General features: G+C 59.2%; 1 protein-coding gene across 32 annotated transcripts in view; it reads right to left on the reverse strand.

The window, feature by feature from the left end:
- The window catches only part of NRXN2 (neurexin 2), a 274,349-nt gene that overhangs the window by 101,455 nt on the left and 159,099 nt on the right, over nucleotides 1–13,795 (reverse strand). For 3 of the 32 annotated variants that reach the window (XM_037904504.2, XM_027832507.3, XM_037904503.2), the window contains exon 1: nucleotides 7,219–8,300. The exons of 28 other annotated variants lie outside the window; for them this stretch is intronic. In XM_037904504.2, the coding sequence (XP_037760432.1) occupies nucleotides 7,219–7,432 (214 nt within the window). In that variant the 5' untranslated portion in view covers nucleotides 7,433–8,300. Of the gene's footprint in view, nucleotides 1–7,218; nucleotides 8,302–13,795 lie in introns of those variants that run through there. One more of the 32 variants, XM_007070361.3, reaches the window with a different exon arrangement.

Genomic DNA, 13,795 nt, shown 5'->3' on the forward strand with positions numbered 1-13,795 from the left:
CCAAGAATCCTGGCTCCCACTAGCCCCCACTCCCCTCGTAGAGCCAGGGACAGAACCAGGAGTCCTGGCTCTCAGATCCTCCATCTCCTAGACTTGCAGTACATTCCCTCATTCCCTCCTGTGCCCTCCCCCACACCCCACAGATTTGCAGTACTTTCCCCCAGTCCCTCCTATGTCATACCCCCACCACACCCCAAGGCAGCAGGGTCATGCTTTCCAGGATTGTGTCCCCAGCCAGCTGTCAGGGCCTCTGTCCCTTGGATTCTGTGTGTGTCCAGTGAGCCAGGACGGACAGACCAAAGTCCCCTGTCCCCCACCGGGGAGGAATCTGTCCTTGCTTTGATGTGCGCCTGCAAACCCTGCCTCCCCCTGCTCTCCCTGCTGGATACTGCAGGCTCAGCATCTGCCTGCTCGCTGGGGGAATTCGAGGGGCTGCTCTGCCAGAGCTTAATGACAGAAGAGCAGACAAGGGAGAGGGGCACGTTGGCATGGCCAGGGAGATACTCGCCTCCCTCTGTCTCCATCTTAGGGCAAGAGGGGTCTGGGGATCCCACATCTGCATTATGGGGAAGGTAGATGAGGAATGAAAGAGTGAGAGGACTGGAGAGAGCGGGGAGGTGGAAATGGAGAAGAGGAGGCAAGGTGGGGGGAGGGGAAGGGAGAGAAGGGGAGGGAATGAAAGGAAGAAGGAGAACAAGAGGAGAAGGAGACAAAGAAGGAAGCCAAGGAGGGACGGAGAAGAGGGACTGGGGGAGGGGAAGGAAAATGGCAGAGAAAGGGAGGCAGCGAAGAAAGAAGAATGTGAAAGTGGGGTAAGAGAAAAGGGCAGGAGAAAAGGGGAAGAGAGAGATGGAGACAAAGGAGTGACAGAGAGAGGGAAGGGAAAAAGAGAAAGGAGGGAGAGAAATCCTTGCAGAGATAGTGGGATGGGAGGAGGGGGCAGCACCTGTCCTGCACACCCCGCAAGGCCCCCCATAAGGTGAGGGGAGGGGTTGCCCCATGCCATTAACCATGCACAGTTGGCAAGGTGTCATGGGTCTGAAGGCTATATTGGGGGGAGATGATCTTAATCCCACACTCACCTCCCACGGCCTGGATGAGCCAAGGAAGCGAGCACAAACCCAACAGGTTAGACACACCTCCTTGCAGCACAGCGCCCCCCCCATGCTGGGGCCAGCACTGACCTAGAGGAGACTTCCCCCTAGTGAGCTGCCTCACCCCCTAGCGCCATGCTGGGGCACTGGGGTCAGAACTGACTCTGAGGGGACAGCACCCCCTCCATCCCTCCCTCCCTTCACCTCAGCACTGACCCACCTGGGAGAGTGCTCCCGGGGGGGTCTCCCATCCAAGCCCCGAACAAGGCCCCAGGCTGCTTAGCACAGACTCCCACCTGGTCAGGCTCTCAGGCCCTTTCAGCACCAGGGCCAGCTCCAGCACCGCTGGCAGCCAAGGGAGAGAGCAAACCTCGGCTGCAGATCCCCATGCCCAGAGCCCCCCTGCTTCACTTGGCCACAACTGCAGCTGTGGAGGGGGAGGGGGGTTAAGGGGGCAAGCAAAGCTGCAGGCAAAATCCACCGCCAAGCACTGTCTTCCTGAGTAACTGAATCCCCCTTGGCTTTGCAGAGACCTGCCCAGGCCTTTCACTCCCAGCCAGGCAGAGATGCTGGCAGCATGGGGGCACCCACACTGTCAGGGGCAGCTAAGAGTGGGAGCTGTTTGCTCCAAAGAGGTGCTAGAGGAAGAGCCACCATGGGCAGGCTGGAAGCCCCCCACAAGAGCACTTCCTTTCACACTAGGTCAGAGCAGTTACCCATTGCTCACATCGAGCCCATGCCCAGGGGGGACTGGAGGACCCCTTGTACAGTCAGGTCATGGCGGGGCTGTCTGGGTCCTGAGCACACACACCCTGCTGACCTGGCTAATCCAAGTTGAGCTCATCACTAGGCCTAGGCCCAGGCCTGGCTCATTAGCTAACAGGGGTAGGGGCCTGGCTCAAGATGGACAGAGACTGGAATAATAGCAACACTGAAACAGGGCCAGGACCAGGGGATAGAACCCAGGAGTCCTGACTCCCAATGCCCCCACTCTAACCACTAGATCTCCTACCCTCCCTGAATAGCGACAGAACCCAGGAGTCTTGGCCCCCCTAGCCCCAATCCAGTCCACCAGACCCCACTCCTTTCCCCTCCTCACATAGGAGATAATCCTGCCGCCTGGACAGGGGGAACTGACTGCAGTAATCAGAGAGGCAGGAAGCGGGGCGCTCTGGACATGATGGAGAAGGCCAGGTGTGTGGGGATCTGGGGGGATGCTGGAAGGACACCCCAATGTGGGTGGTCCTAGCCCGATGCCCCACTCTCCACAGGCTATCCATGGGCAGGGGTGGGGGTTCAGTGCTCCCAGCAGCCACCAAGCACCAATCAGCCAGCTGGGCAGCCCAGGTGTTACATATTGTGCAGGGCGGGGAGAGCAACCTACTTACCACGACAGGCAGCCCCCCCCTCCCAAGCTGGTCTCTTTTTCATCCCTCCCTTCATCTCCATGCCCCCTCCCCGCCATCTTCAACAGGATGTAAAGCCAAGCACTAAAGAGACCACATAATCCATTCCCAGAGACTGGGGGGACCTACCCCTTCTCCCAATGGCACAGCCCCCCCTCACCAGTACCCACCCCCCATCAGCTGTGAGCACACACCAGCTTCTAGGGATCCAGGGGGTCAAGGATGGGGGGGTCCAGCAACCAACAGGAAGTGTCTTAGTGGTGGGGATGGGAGCCAGGACTCCTGGGTTCTATCCCCAACTCTGGGAGGGGGGTGAGATCAGGTGGGTCAGAGGAGGCGGGACTGGGTTCCATCCCTGGATCTAGTAGGGCAAGTCCCTTCCACTCTCTGTGCCTCAGTTTCTTCCTCTGTACAATGGAGTTACCGATACCTATCTCCTCACCGGTGGGTGTGAGTTAGCTCTTCGGAGCCCTCTCTGATCCGCAAAGCAGGAAGGAGTAATGGGGGGTGCGGGGGGGGAATTCGCCCTGAGTGTAATGCTGCCCTCCAAGCATCAATGTCTCACTCTGTCACCTGGGACCATCCCATCCCCACACATGTGGGGTAGGGGCTAGATAGCTGACAGGGTGCTGCATGATTGGGGGGATTGTGTTTGTAAAAGGCAGCTAGTGCTTCCACCCCCAAGACTCATTTCCCTCCCCCAGCGCTCCCCCACACTCCCCCCTCCCCCATGCTCCCCTAACACTCACCCCCATCCCCACACCTGACTCCAGCGCTCCCCCATACTCCCCCCCAGTGCTCCCCTCACCCCCAACCCCACACGTGACTCCAGCACTCCCCCCACACCCTCTCCAGTGCTTCCCTCAACCCCATCCCCACACCTGACTCCAGCGCTCCCCCCATTCCCCCCTGCCCAGTGCTCCCCTCACACGCCCCCCATCCCCACACCTGACCCCAGCACTCACCCCCTCTGCCCACACACTCCCCCTCTCCCCACAGCCAGAGTGGGGCTGGGCACAGCTGGCACAACCCCCCACAAACCCACGCTTCAGCTCACTTGCTCAGAGAGTGCGAAGGTTCGGGGGCACTGCCCTGGGAATGGGCGGAATCGTGCCCAGGGGAGGGAACAATTGCCCTGGGGGATGGATGCTTTGGGGGCAGAGGGGAATGAGAGGAGTTCGCCAGGGCTCAGCTGATGGTGAGTGGGGCTGAAATGGATGCTAATGTGTGGGAGGGATACTGGCCAGGAAGAACAGGGGGTTCCCCCAACCCCAATCCACATTCCAAGTGCATGAGGGTTCAGGCAGGCAACTAGCACCATGTGGGGCATAGAGACCCCTGGACACATGAGCGGAGTTTGTTCAGGGTCAGGGCAGCAGCCATCAGTGCCCCCACCCGTTTGAGATCTGAGATTAGTGTGCCAGGCTCAGCTAGGGCACCCAGTAAAGACGACGCATTGATGGCAGGGCCCTCCCCGCTTTCCTCCCCCTACCCACAACACGAGTTTGCCGGGGCTCAGGTATGGAACAAACCAAAGGGGATGCATTGACAACAGGACCCTCCCCGCCATTCCCACCCCCTCACCCATAACATACATTTGTCAGGGCTCAGAAAAAGTGCCAAGGAACCCGCAATACAGCTCTCCACCCTCAAAATCTGAGACAGGTTTGCCAGGACTCAGCTATACAGACCAGAGGGGATGCATTGACCCCACGACACCATACACAACCTGTGACATAAATTTGCCAGGTCTCAGCTATACAGACCAGAGGGGATGCATTGACCCCAAGACCTATACCCAACCTGTGATACAAGTTTGCTAGGGCTCAGCTGGCAATGCCAGCAGGGCAGGGATGAGCTGAAAAGTTGACTAGGTACAAGAAGCTCTCTTCATGACACTCCAGATGACCAGCAATGCCTGGCTGGGGTCCCTCCCCTGCCCTTCCTGAAAGCAGTGGGGGGCTGGGGACAGGGATGGGAGGGAGGAGGGATATGGGGTGTGTGTGGAATTCCAGGAGTGGAGGAGAAGGGTGAGATCAGAAGAGGGAAGGAACCCTGGGGGAGGGGAGCGGGATTCATCAATGACAGGAAGGACTGGAGAGATCCATGGGGAGAGGGAGCCACTGGGGAGAAGGGAGGAGGAGATACTGGGAGGGGAAATAGGGTTGGATACTGGGGGATGCACTGTGAGGGGAGGGTGAGGAAGAGGAGATCCGATGGGGGCAGAGGGAGGGAGGTATCATGAGTGTAGGGCGGGGAGGGGAGGAAGGGGATACCAAGATGGGAGGGGATACTAGGAAGACGAATGCACTGTGAGGGGAAGAGGGAGAGAGGGGACACAGGGAGGGAAGAGGGGAGGTGGGGATACTGAGGAGAGAGACCATGAGGGGCAGGATTGCATGCCATATGGGGAAGGAGGGAGGGATACCAGTAGGTGAGGGGGCCTCACCTACTTTGCGTGCTGCAGGTAAGGAAGGGTGTGTGGTAAATGGCAAGAGGCACTATGTGTGGGAGGAGGAAGGAAAGGTGGGATACCATGGAGGAAGGGAGCTGCTCAATTACCATGCCCACTGCAGGTGAGGAAAGGTGTGTGGTGGATGGCAGAGGATGCTGTGTGGGGGAGGAGGGGATACCAACAAGGGCGGAGGAAGTGGATAGCAGAGGGGATACCAGGGAGGAGGGGTCCTCACCTACCATGGCTGCCATGGGTGAAGAAGGGTATGTGTCTGAGGGTTATGGGCAATGTGCAGGAGATAGAAAGGAGGGGATACTAGGGAAGGTTATGGGGGGGTGGGGACGGAGGGGATACCGGAGAGGATACCAGGGAAGGTTATGGGGGGGAAGGAGGAAGGGATACAGGAAGGGATACCAGGGAAGGTTATGGCGGGGGGGGGGAGGGGAAGGAGGAGGGAAATACTAGAGAGAATACCAGGGAAGGTTATGGGGTGCGGGGGAAAAAGGAGGGGATACCAGAGGAAGGAAGAGTCTCTGCCATGGGTGAGGAAAGGTGTGCAGTTGATGGCAATGGGCACTGTGCAGGGGGTCGGATGGTATGTGGAGGAGGCAGAAGAGCATACAGGGGGAAGAAGAGGACATCAGTGGGGAGGAAGGAGAGAATAACGGAAGAAAGGAAAACTCCCCCTTACTGTGGCCACCATAGGAGAGGAAGGGCCTGTGGTTGACAGCGATGGGCACTGTGTGGGTGCTGGGAAGGAGGAGATACTGGAGGATACCAAGGGAGGAAGGATGGTATGTGGAGGAGGGAGAAGGCTATACTGGGGGATACCAGGGGAAGGAGGGATATCAGAGGGGAGGGTGGAGGAGATACCAGGAGAAGAGAAGGGTCCCTACTTACTGTGACCACTGTGAGTGAGGAAGGGGATGTGACTGAAAGCAATGGGCACCATGAGAAATCTGGGAAGGAGAGGATACCAGGGAGGGAGGAGGGGATATTGGGGGAAATATGGATACTGGGGAGAGAGGAAGGAAAACTGGGGATGGAGGAGGAGAAGGAAAACAAGGAGATGGGGATATTGGGGAAAGAAGGGATACTCTTGGATACTGAGGAGAGAAGAGGGAACACAGGGGAGGGAAGAAGACATACCAGGGGAAGAGTAGCAGAGAGAGGAAAGGATATCTGGTGGGTATGGGGGGAGGGAGTAGGGGATATCAGGGAAGGAGGAGATACTGGGGAAGAAATAGGGGAGGGAGAAGGGCACACAAGGTGGCTATGGGGAGAAGATAAAGAATACCAAGGAAAGAGTAGATAACCAGGGGAAGAGCAGGGGAGAGAGGAGGGATACCTGGTGGATATGGGGAGAAGAAGGCATACTGGGGAGGGAGGAGGGGATACTGAGGAAGGAACAGGGGAGGGAGAAGGCAATACCTGGAGAATATGGGGGACAGAATGAAATACCGGGGGAGGGATACCTGGGGAAGAGTAGGGGAGGGAGAAGGGCACATCAGGTGCACATGAGCGGGAGAATAGAGAATATCGAGGAAGGACTAGGTAAAGGAGTAGGGGATACTGGGGGGAAGGAGGAGAGGGATGAGAGGTACCTGGTGGACATGGGGAGGAGTAGGGGATACCAGGGGAGGGAGAAAGGGATACTAGGAAGGAGGGGCTACTGAGGAAGGAAGAGGGGAGGGAGGCAGGGATATCTGGATATTGAGGGAGTAGGGGATACCAGGGGAGGAGGAGGAGGGAGAGAGGTGGGGATACCTGGTGGTTATTGGGGGACTATGGTACACCAGGGGAGGACGACGGAGGAGGGAGGCGGGGATACCTGGTGGATATTGGGGGGAGTAGGGGATACCAGTGGAGGAGGAGGGGGGAGAGAGGCGGAGATACCTGGTGGATATTGGGGGACTATGGTATACCAGGGGAGGAAGATGGAGGGGGAGGCGGGGATACTTGGTGGATATTGGGGGAGTAGGGAATACCAGGGGAAGAGGAGGGAAGGGAAGAGGGGATACCTGGTGGATATTGGGGGAGTAGGGGATACCAGGGGAGGAGGAGGAAGGAAGGGAGGAGGAGATACCTGGTGGATATTGGGGGAGAAGGGAATACCCGGGAAGGGATGAGGAGGGAGGGAGGCGGGGATACTTGGTGGATATGGGGGACAGTAGGAGATACTGGGGAGGGAGTTGGGGATACCAGGGAGAGAGAGGCGATATTGGAAGGGAACAGGGGATATCTGGGGAGGGTCCCCACTTACCATGGCCGCCACGGGTGAGGAAGGGTGTGCGGTTGATGGCGATGGGCACCGTGCCGTGCTTGTTGTGGAAGTGGTGCACGTGGTGTGTGGTGCTGAGGCTGGAGGACACTCGTGCCGCCCCAGCTGGCCCAGCCAGAGCCGCCAGCACCGCAGCCACGAGCACAGCCCATGGTGCCCCCTGCCCTGCGCCCCCACCCCTGCTCCTCCTCCTCATGGCGCAGGGCGCCGGGAAGGGGCGGGTGGCCCCCAGGGGAGTCACGGTGTCAGATCCCAGGCACGACGCCGTCCATACCGCGGGTTTGCTCACCGATGGGAGAAAAACACCTCCCAAATCACCAAAAATCCACCTGGCAAAAAACACCGAAAAGTGTGTGTAGGGGGGGGAAATGAAAAATTGTTAACCCCCCGTCAAAAAAAAAAATCCAAAGTGGTAAAAAAATAAACTCCGGGGTCAGATCCACGGATGGATGGCAGACGGCTCAGGACTCCTCTCCTCTCCTCCCCCACCTCCACTTCCACACTCCTTGATTCACAGAGAAGTCCCCATCCTTCAGTATCCGGCGGCAGCACTGTACATCCAGCTTCCCCTGGGAGGGGAGGACGGGAGTGGGACGAGGCGGGTGGGGAAGCATCAAAGGGTCCCCAACATCCAGGGAAAAGAGGAATGAGAGAAAAAAGCCAGAGGACTAGTGCAAAAAAAAAATTGAATAAATGAGGAAAAGATGGGTTTCAATTAGAGTCGTGCATCATCCTTCAAGGGGGGCAGGATGGAGGGATGGAGACAGATAGGAGAAGGAAGAGAAGAAAATAAACAAATGAAAAAAGCCAAGGGAAGGATGTGAAGAGGAAAAAAGCCTCTGAATTCAGGGCAGGGACATGGAGCCGAGGAGGCGTCAGGGCAAGCGATGGCTGGGGCGAAGGACTGCCGATGGAGGGGGCCGGCGAAGGAGAGATGGGGGTAAGAATTGCAGATGGAGGGGGGCTGGCGAAGGAGAAGAATGAAAAGGATGAAGGCGAAGGCAGTGCACCGAGAGAGAGAGCGAGAGGGGGGAGCCGAGTGGAATGGCACAGCGCTCGCTGGAGTGTGCTGCAGAGGAGAGGGACGGCTGGAAGGAGGGAGCGAAGAAGGGGGGTCGGCGGAGGGAGGGAGGGAGGGGATGGGGGGAGGACCAGAGCACCGAATCGCTCTGAAATCTAATGACAGCGTTTCCAAGCTCCTTAATTCATTGCACCTGGCACCCCCCCCAAGGCTCCTGAATTACTGAGGCGCCCCCGCCCCCCAGCCCTCCTTGCTTTCAAAGGGAGGGAGAGCTTGCGAGATCTCTTTACAGATGCACCTCTCTCCTCCCTGATCTCTTTCTCGCTCCCTAGCTCTCCTCCATCTTCAGTTCTTCCCCCGACCCCTAGCAGCAGCAGCAGCTGTGGACTGGAGTCCACCCCCTAGACCTTCACCCCCTCCCTGAGACCAGAACCGACCCCCTGTATCTTCACCTCCAGACAGCAGGACTGACCCCCTGTATCTTCAACCCCCCCCCGAGACCAGGACTGACCCCCTGTATCTTCATTGCTTCTCATTCTGGATCCCCACCCCTTTGCCTTTTGGGCAAGGTTGGGATGCAACCTACAGACTGAGTCCAGGCACAATATACCCACAACGCCTGATTATTTACCCACTCGCCCCCCCAAACTAAGATCTTCCCTCCCCTCTGTAGGGGAGAGAGACCCCCCCATGGGGGTCCTCTGCTGCATACTGCCCTTCCCCCATTCAAAGTGATCATATCTTCCCCCCAAACACCTTGTTCCCCAGCTCTGAGCTTCTGCACCCCACCCCAAACCCCACACACACACAGACACAAAGGTACACACACACACAAACAGAGGCATGCGCAAACACACACACACAGGTGCATGCACACACATACACAAGCACACGCACACACATAGAGGTGTGCACACACACACAGGCGTGCAAACACAAGAACAATGTTTTCTCTAGAGCAGTTTGCTTTTTTCCCCAGCTAGAGATTGCGGGGTATCACTGACAAATAATTAAATACTGTACACTGGGGGTGGTGGCCGGGGAAGGGGGGGAAGGGGGGGAAGGCTGTTTTTCTCCCCGTAGCCCAAGGCTAATGAAAAATCTGACGGAGATAAAAATACAGGCGGCTGTGGGACCAGAGGATGAGTGGGGGGAGGGCTGAGCACAGGCCCAGTGGAGGCAGGGGCAGGTGTGATGGCTTAGCTCTCCAGCCAACCCCCCTGCCCGGGGAATTTGTCCACTGGAGAGGCCAGGATCAGCCACACATACACACACACACTGCTCCTGTGCTGTGTCCCACAGCGCCCCCTGCTGGGACCAGAGTAGCTGGGAGCTCTCCCCACAACACCCCCTGTGGGAAAGGCCAGGCAGTGCAGGGCTGGGATTCCAGTGCAGCCCTGGCTTTGCTGATCCATCTTTGCCAAAGGTCACCGGCCTCCTGCTGTGTTTGTGGGGGACGCTGTGCAAACACCCAGGAGGCAGAGGCCTCGGGCAGCAGGGGCTGGGGCAGGCTGGGCTGACAAAGCCGGACATAGGGGCCCCATGGAGGGGCTGGGGGACAAGGATCAGACTCACTGAGCTCAGAGACGGGGGGCTGGACGGGCTGCGTGTGGAGCCAGGCTGCTGAGCCCAGGATTTATTTAGCACTGGATCAATGGCGATCAGAGCCGGATACTTCTGTGTCTCCAGAGCGGGGTAGGGGGAGCAGGCAGGAGAGTGAACCCCACTCACACACAGCCCTCCTCAATACACACAGCCCCCCACCAATGCACCCCCACTGCCAATGTACCCCCTGTGACGAAGTGGGACTGTTCTTAATGTTTCCTCTGAATAGTGTGGGGGTGCCTCAGTTTCCCCTAGGCAGTTCTTAAGTATCTAGGAGCGGGGTAAGGGTGTATGATCATTGCAGAGCCCTAGAGGGCAGATGTGTGCAGGGGTTTGGACCCAGACAATGGCCGACACCCTATTTCCTGGCCACTGATGGCCTGGGCCCTTCCCCCCTGCAAGGTGAGAGCTAAAGGGTTGGAGAACAAAGGAATCAGGTGACCTCCTGGCCCGGGACAGGGACAAAGCCCAGGGGAGGGGGGCTGGAGGGAATTTCAGTTTGGGGCTGGCTGGAGACATGGAGTGAAGGGCGGACGTGGTTGTCTGGCTCACTGCCCCCCAAAATGGACCCAGCTGAGGGGTCCTGTTCTCTGCACCTACAAGCTCTGTTTTAGACCATGTTCCTGTCGTCTAATAAACCTCTGTTTTACTGGCTGGCTGAGAGTCACGTCTGACTGCGAAGTTGGGGTGCAGGACCCTCTGGCTTCCCCAGGAGCCCAGCCTGAGCGGACTTGCTGTGGGAAGCGCACGGAGGGGCAGAGGATGCTGAATGCTCCGAGGTCAGACCCAGGAAGGTGGAAGCTGTGTGAGCTGTGTGTCCTGAAGACAGGCTGCTCACAGGAAGGCGACTGCCCCAGAGTCCTGACTGGCTTCATGGGGAGCAGTTCCAGAGCATCGCCCAGGGACTCCGTGACACCCCCTTTAGTACACAGCCCCCCAGCAGTACACCCCCCACCACCAATGTATCCCCCTCAGTACACACAGCCCCCCACCAATGTACCCCCCTTAGTACACACAGCCCACGCCAGTACACCCCCCACCACCAATGTACCCCCATCAGTACACACAGCCCCCCACCAATGTACCCCCCTTAGTATACACAGCCCTCCCCGCCAGTGCATCCCCACCGCCAATGTTCCTGCCACCAGTGCATCCCCCACCGCCAATGTACCCCCCTTACTACACACAGCCCCCCGCCAGTGCATCCCCACTGCCAATGTACCCCTCTTTAGTACACTTAGCCCCCTGCCAGTGCACCCCCCACCACCAATGTACCCCCGCCAATGTACCCCCCTTAGGACACACAGCCTCCCACCAATGTACTCCCACCCTGACCACCTCATGCAGCCCCCCCCCACTGCCAATATACCCCTTAGTGCACACAGCCCCCCAACAATGTACCCTCTCCACCACACACACAGCCCCCTCACTGCGAGTGTAATCCCTCCACGCTTTGGGAAGGGGGATGTGCATATGGAAGGAGGGTTGGCGTACGGGGCACTCGGCAGCAGGGGAGGGGTGAAAATATGTGGCACACTGGAGGACTTAGCATTGCGGGAAGGGCTGGGTCTCATGGTTGGGGGGCACGGGGGGATCAAGCCTCTTCTTGGGGGTCGGGGGGCAGTGGCTGAGGCGGGGGAACAAGCTTTCTGCAGAATAGCCAAGACCTGGAGTGGTTGGATTATCCCCCCTCTCCCTCCCATCCAACACACCCTTGTCCGCCAGCGGCCCCCCCAAAGCTGGAGGTGGGAGCTGTTTTCTATTTGCTAGCCCTCCCTGCTGCCACCCCTACCTGGGAGCTTCCCCCCAAGCCAGCACACCTGCCCTGCTCCCTACAGCGCCCCCTGCTGGCCAATGGAAATGTCAGATGAAATGCCCAGGAAGGAGGGTCCTTTCAGTTCCCACCTGGGACTCCAGTGCTGTGAACATCCCTATGGCAGTGCCCTCAGCTGGGACTCTGTCCTTCACTCCCTGTGGTGCCATGTCAGAGTATGTGCAGGGTCCAGGTTGGCTGGGGGGAAGAGGGATGGCTGGCCTACCAGCTGCTCACTACCTCTCCCTAATGAAGGCAGCTGAGCTCACCAGCCCGGTGGTGGTAAATCACCAGCGATGAGCTCATCCTGACATGATTTCACCCCCCCACTCAGCTGGGCCAGGAGGGGGGAGGGGCACCAGCGCTCAGGGGAGACAGGGGAGGGTGGGCTAAGGGGGTGGAGATTTATCAGCAAAGGTGGCAGATGGGGAGGGGGTGGAGAAGCAGAGGGAGGGGCAGGTGGATGTAAGGTACTAGGGCAGAGGTCCCCAAACTGTGCGGAGAAACATTCGGGGAGGCATGGTGGGGCCCAGGCCAGCCCCCACAGGGGGCGGTAAGGGAGGACCACCCAGCCCTGCTCTGGCCCCGCCCCCAGCTCTGGCCCCAGCCTCGGTCCCCTAACCAGTGTCCATGTCCCGTCCCCCTGCCGGGGAGCTGCAGCCCCACTCCCAGCCCCGGCTCCAGGAGGAGGGGGGTCATGGACAGCAATAAGGGGGGGCATGACTCTGAAAAGTTTGGGGACCACTGTACAAGGGGGTACTGGGCAAGGGGCAATGGCAGGATAGGTGTAACAGGTGTGCCCAAGGGGGCCAACATCCCTAGCCCTGTTCTCCTGGTGCCCCTCAATCCCAACCTGGCCCCCGGCTAGCCCAGTCCCAGATTCCACACCCCTCAATCCCAACACGCAGCCCCCAGCTAGCCCAGCCCTGGACTCCACACCCTGACCAAGGTCCCTCTCCCCCCAGAGCACCAAGACAGACCGCGCTGCGGTTCTGTGACAAGAACCAGCTGGCTGAGGCTTCTCAAACTCATTCCATGTCTTCCCGAGGCCAGGAGGACAAAGCCCATGGCCCCAGCGCATTAGCCCCCCCCCGGCCCCTAGGGCTGGGAGGGGGCGGTCAGCCCTGCTGCTCATGGGCAGCACAGCTAAACCAACAAGGAATATTTCCCAGCTGGCCGTTTCCACCCGATGCAGCCGTCTCCCTGCACCCCGAGTGCACGGCTGTCCTCACAGTCACTGCTCCCACGGCAGGCTGAGCAGGGCCAGGGCGAGCCAGTGCTGGAGTTGGACACGGCCATGGAGAGGACTCTGACCCATGGCACTGCAGGAAGCAGGGCTGGGCCTCAGCAGGGGGCGCTCTCCCCTTGCAGCTAGTGCTGGGTCCACCAACACAGCACTCAGGGCTCCTGACCCCATAAAGTACTACAACGAGCCCCCAGGGGTCCCCCCGCTACCTCACACCAGGACCCCACTCTATACAATCGTGAAAAGCTACATGACCCCGACACACCCCGTTCTCTACATGAACCTGACATGCCCTGCTCCCCCTCCATGGCCCCCACATGCCTCATTCCTGCTACACGACCCTGGTGCGCCCCATTCTCCTTTCCCGGCCCTGACACGCTGTGTTACCTTTTCCTGACCCCAACGGGCCCCGCTGCCCCTTCCCGGCCCCGACGCGCCGTGTTACCTCTACACGACCCCAAGACACCCCACTCCCCCTTCCTGGCCCCGACACATCCCGCTCCCCCTTCCCGGCCCCGACGCACCATGTTACCTCTACACGACCCCGAGATGCCCCACTCTCCCTTCCTGGCCCCAATGTGTCCCACTCCCACTACCTGGCCCTGACGCACCCCATTCCCCCTTCCCGGCCCTGCCGTGTCCTAGTCCTCTACACGACCCCGACGTGCCCCACTCCCCTTTCCTGGCCCCAATGCACCCTGCTCCCCCTACCCGGCACCAATGCGTCCCGCTTCTCCTACTCAACCCCAGCACTCCCACTCCCCCCCACGACCCTGACACAGCCCGCTCCCTCTACTCTAGGATGACTAGAGAGCAAGTGTGAAAACTCAGGACGGGGTGGGGGGCAATAGGCGCCCATATAAGACAAAGCCCC

Source organism: Chelonia mydas, chromosome 7 (assembly GCF_015237465.2).
Source record: "Chelonia mydas isolate rCheMyd1 chromosome 7, rCheMyd1.pri.v2, whole genome shotgun sequence".
Classification (NCBI taxonomy): Eukaryota; Metazoa; Chordata; order Testudines; family Cheloniidae; genus Chelonia; species Chelonia mydas.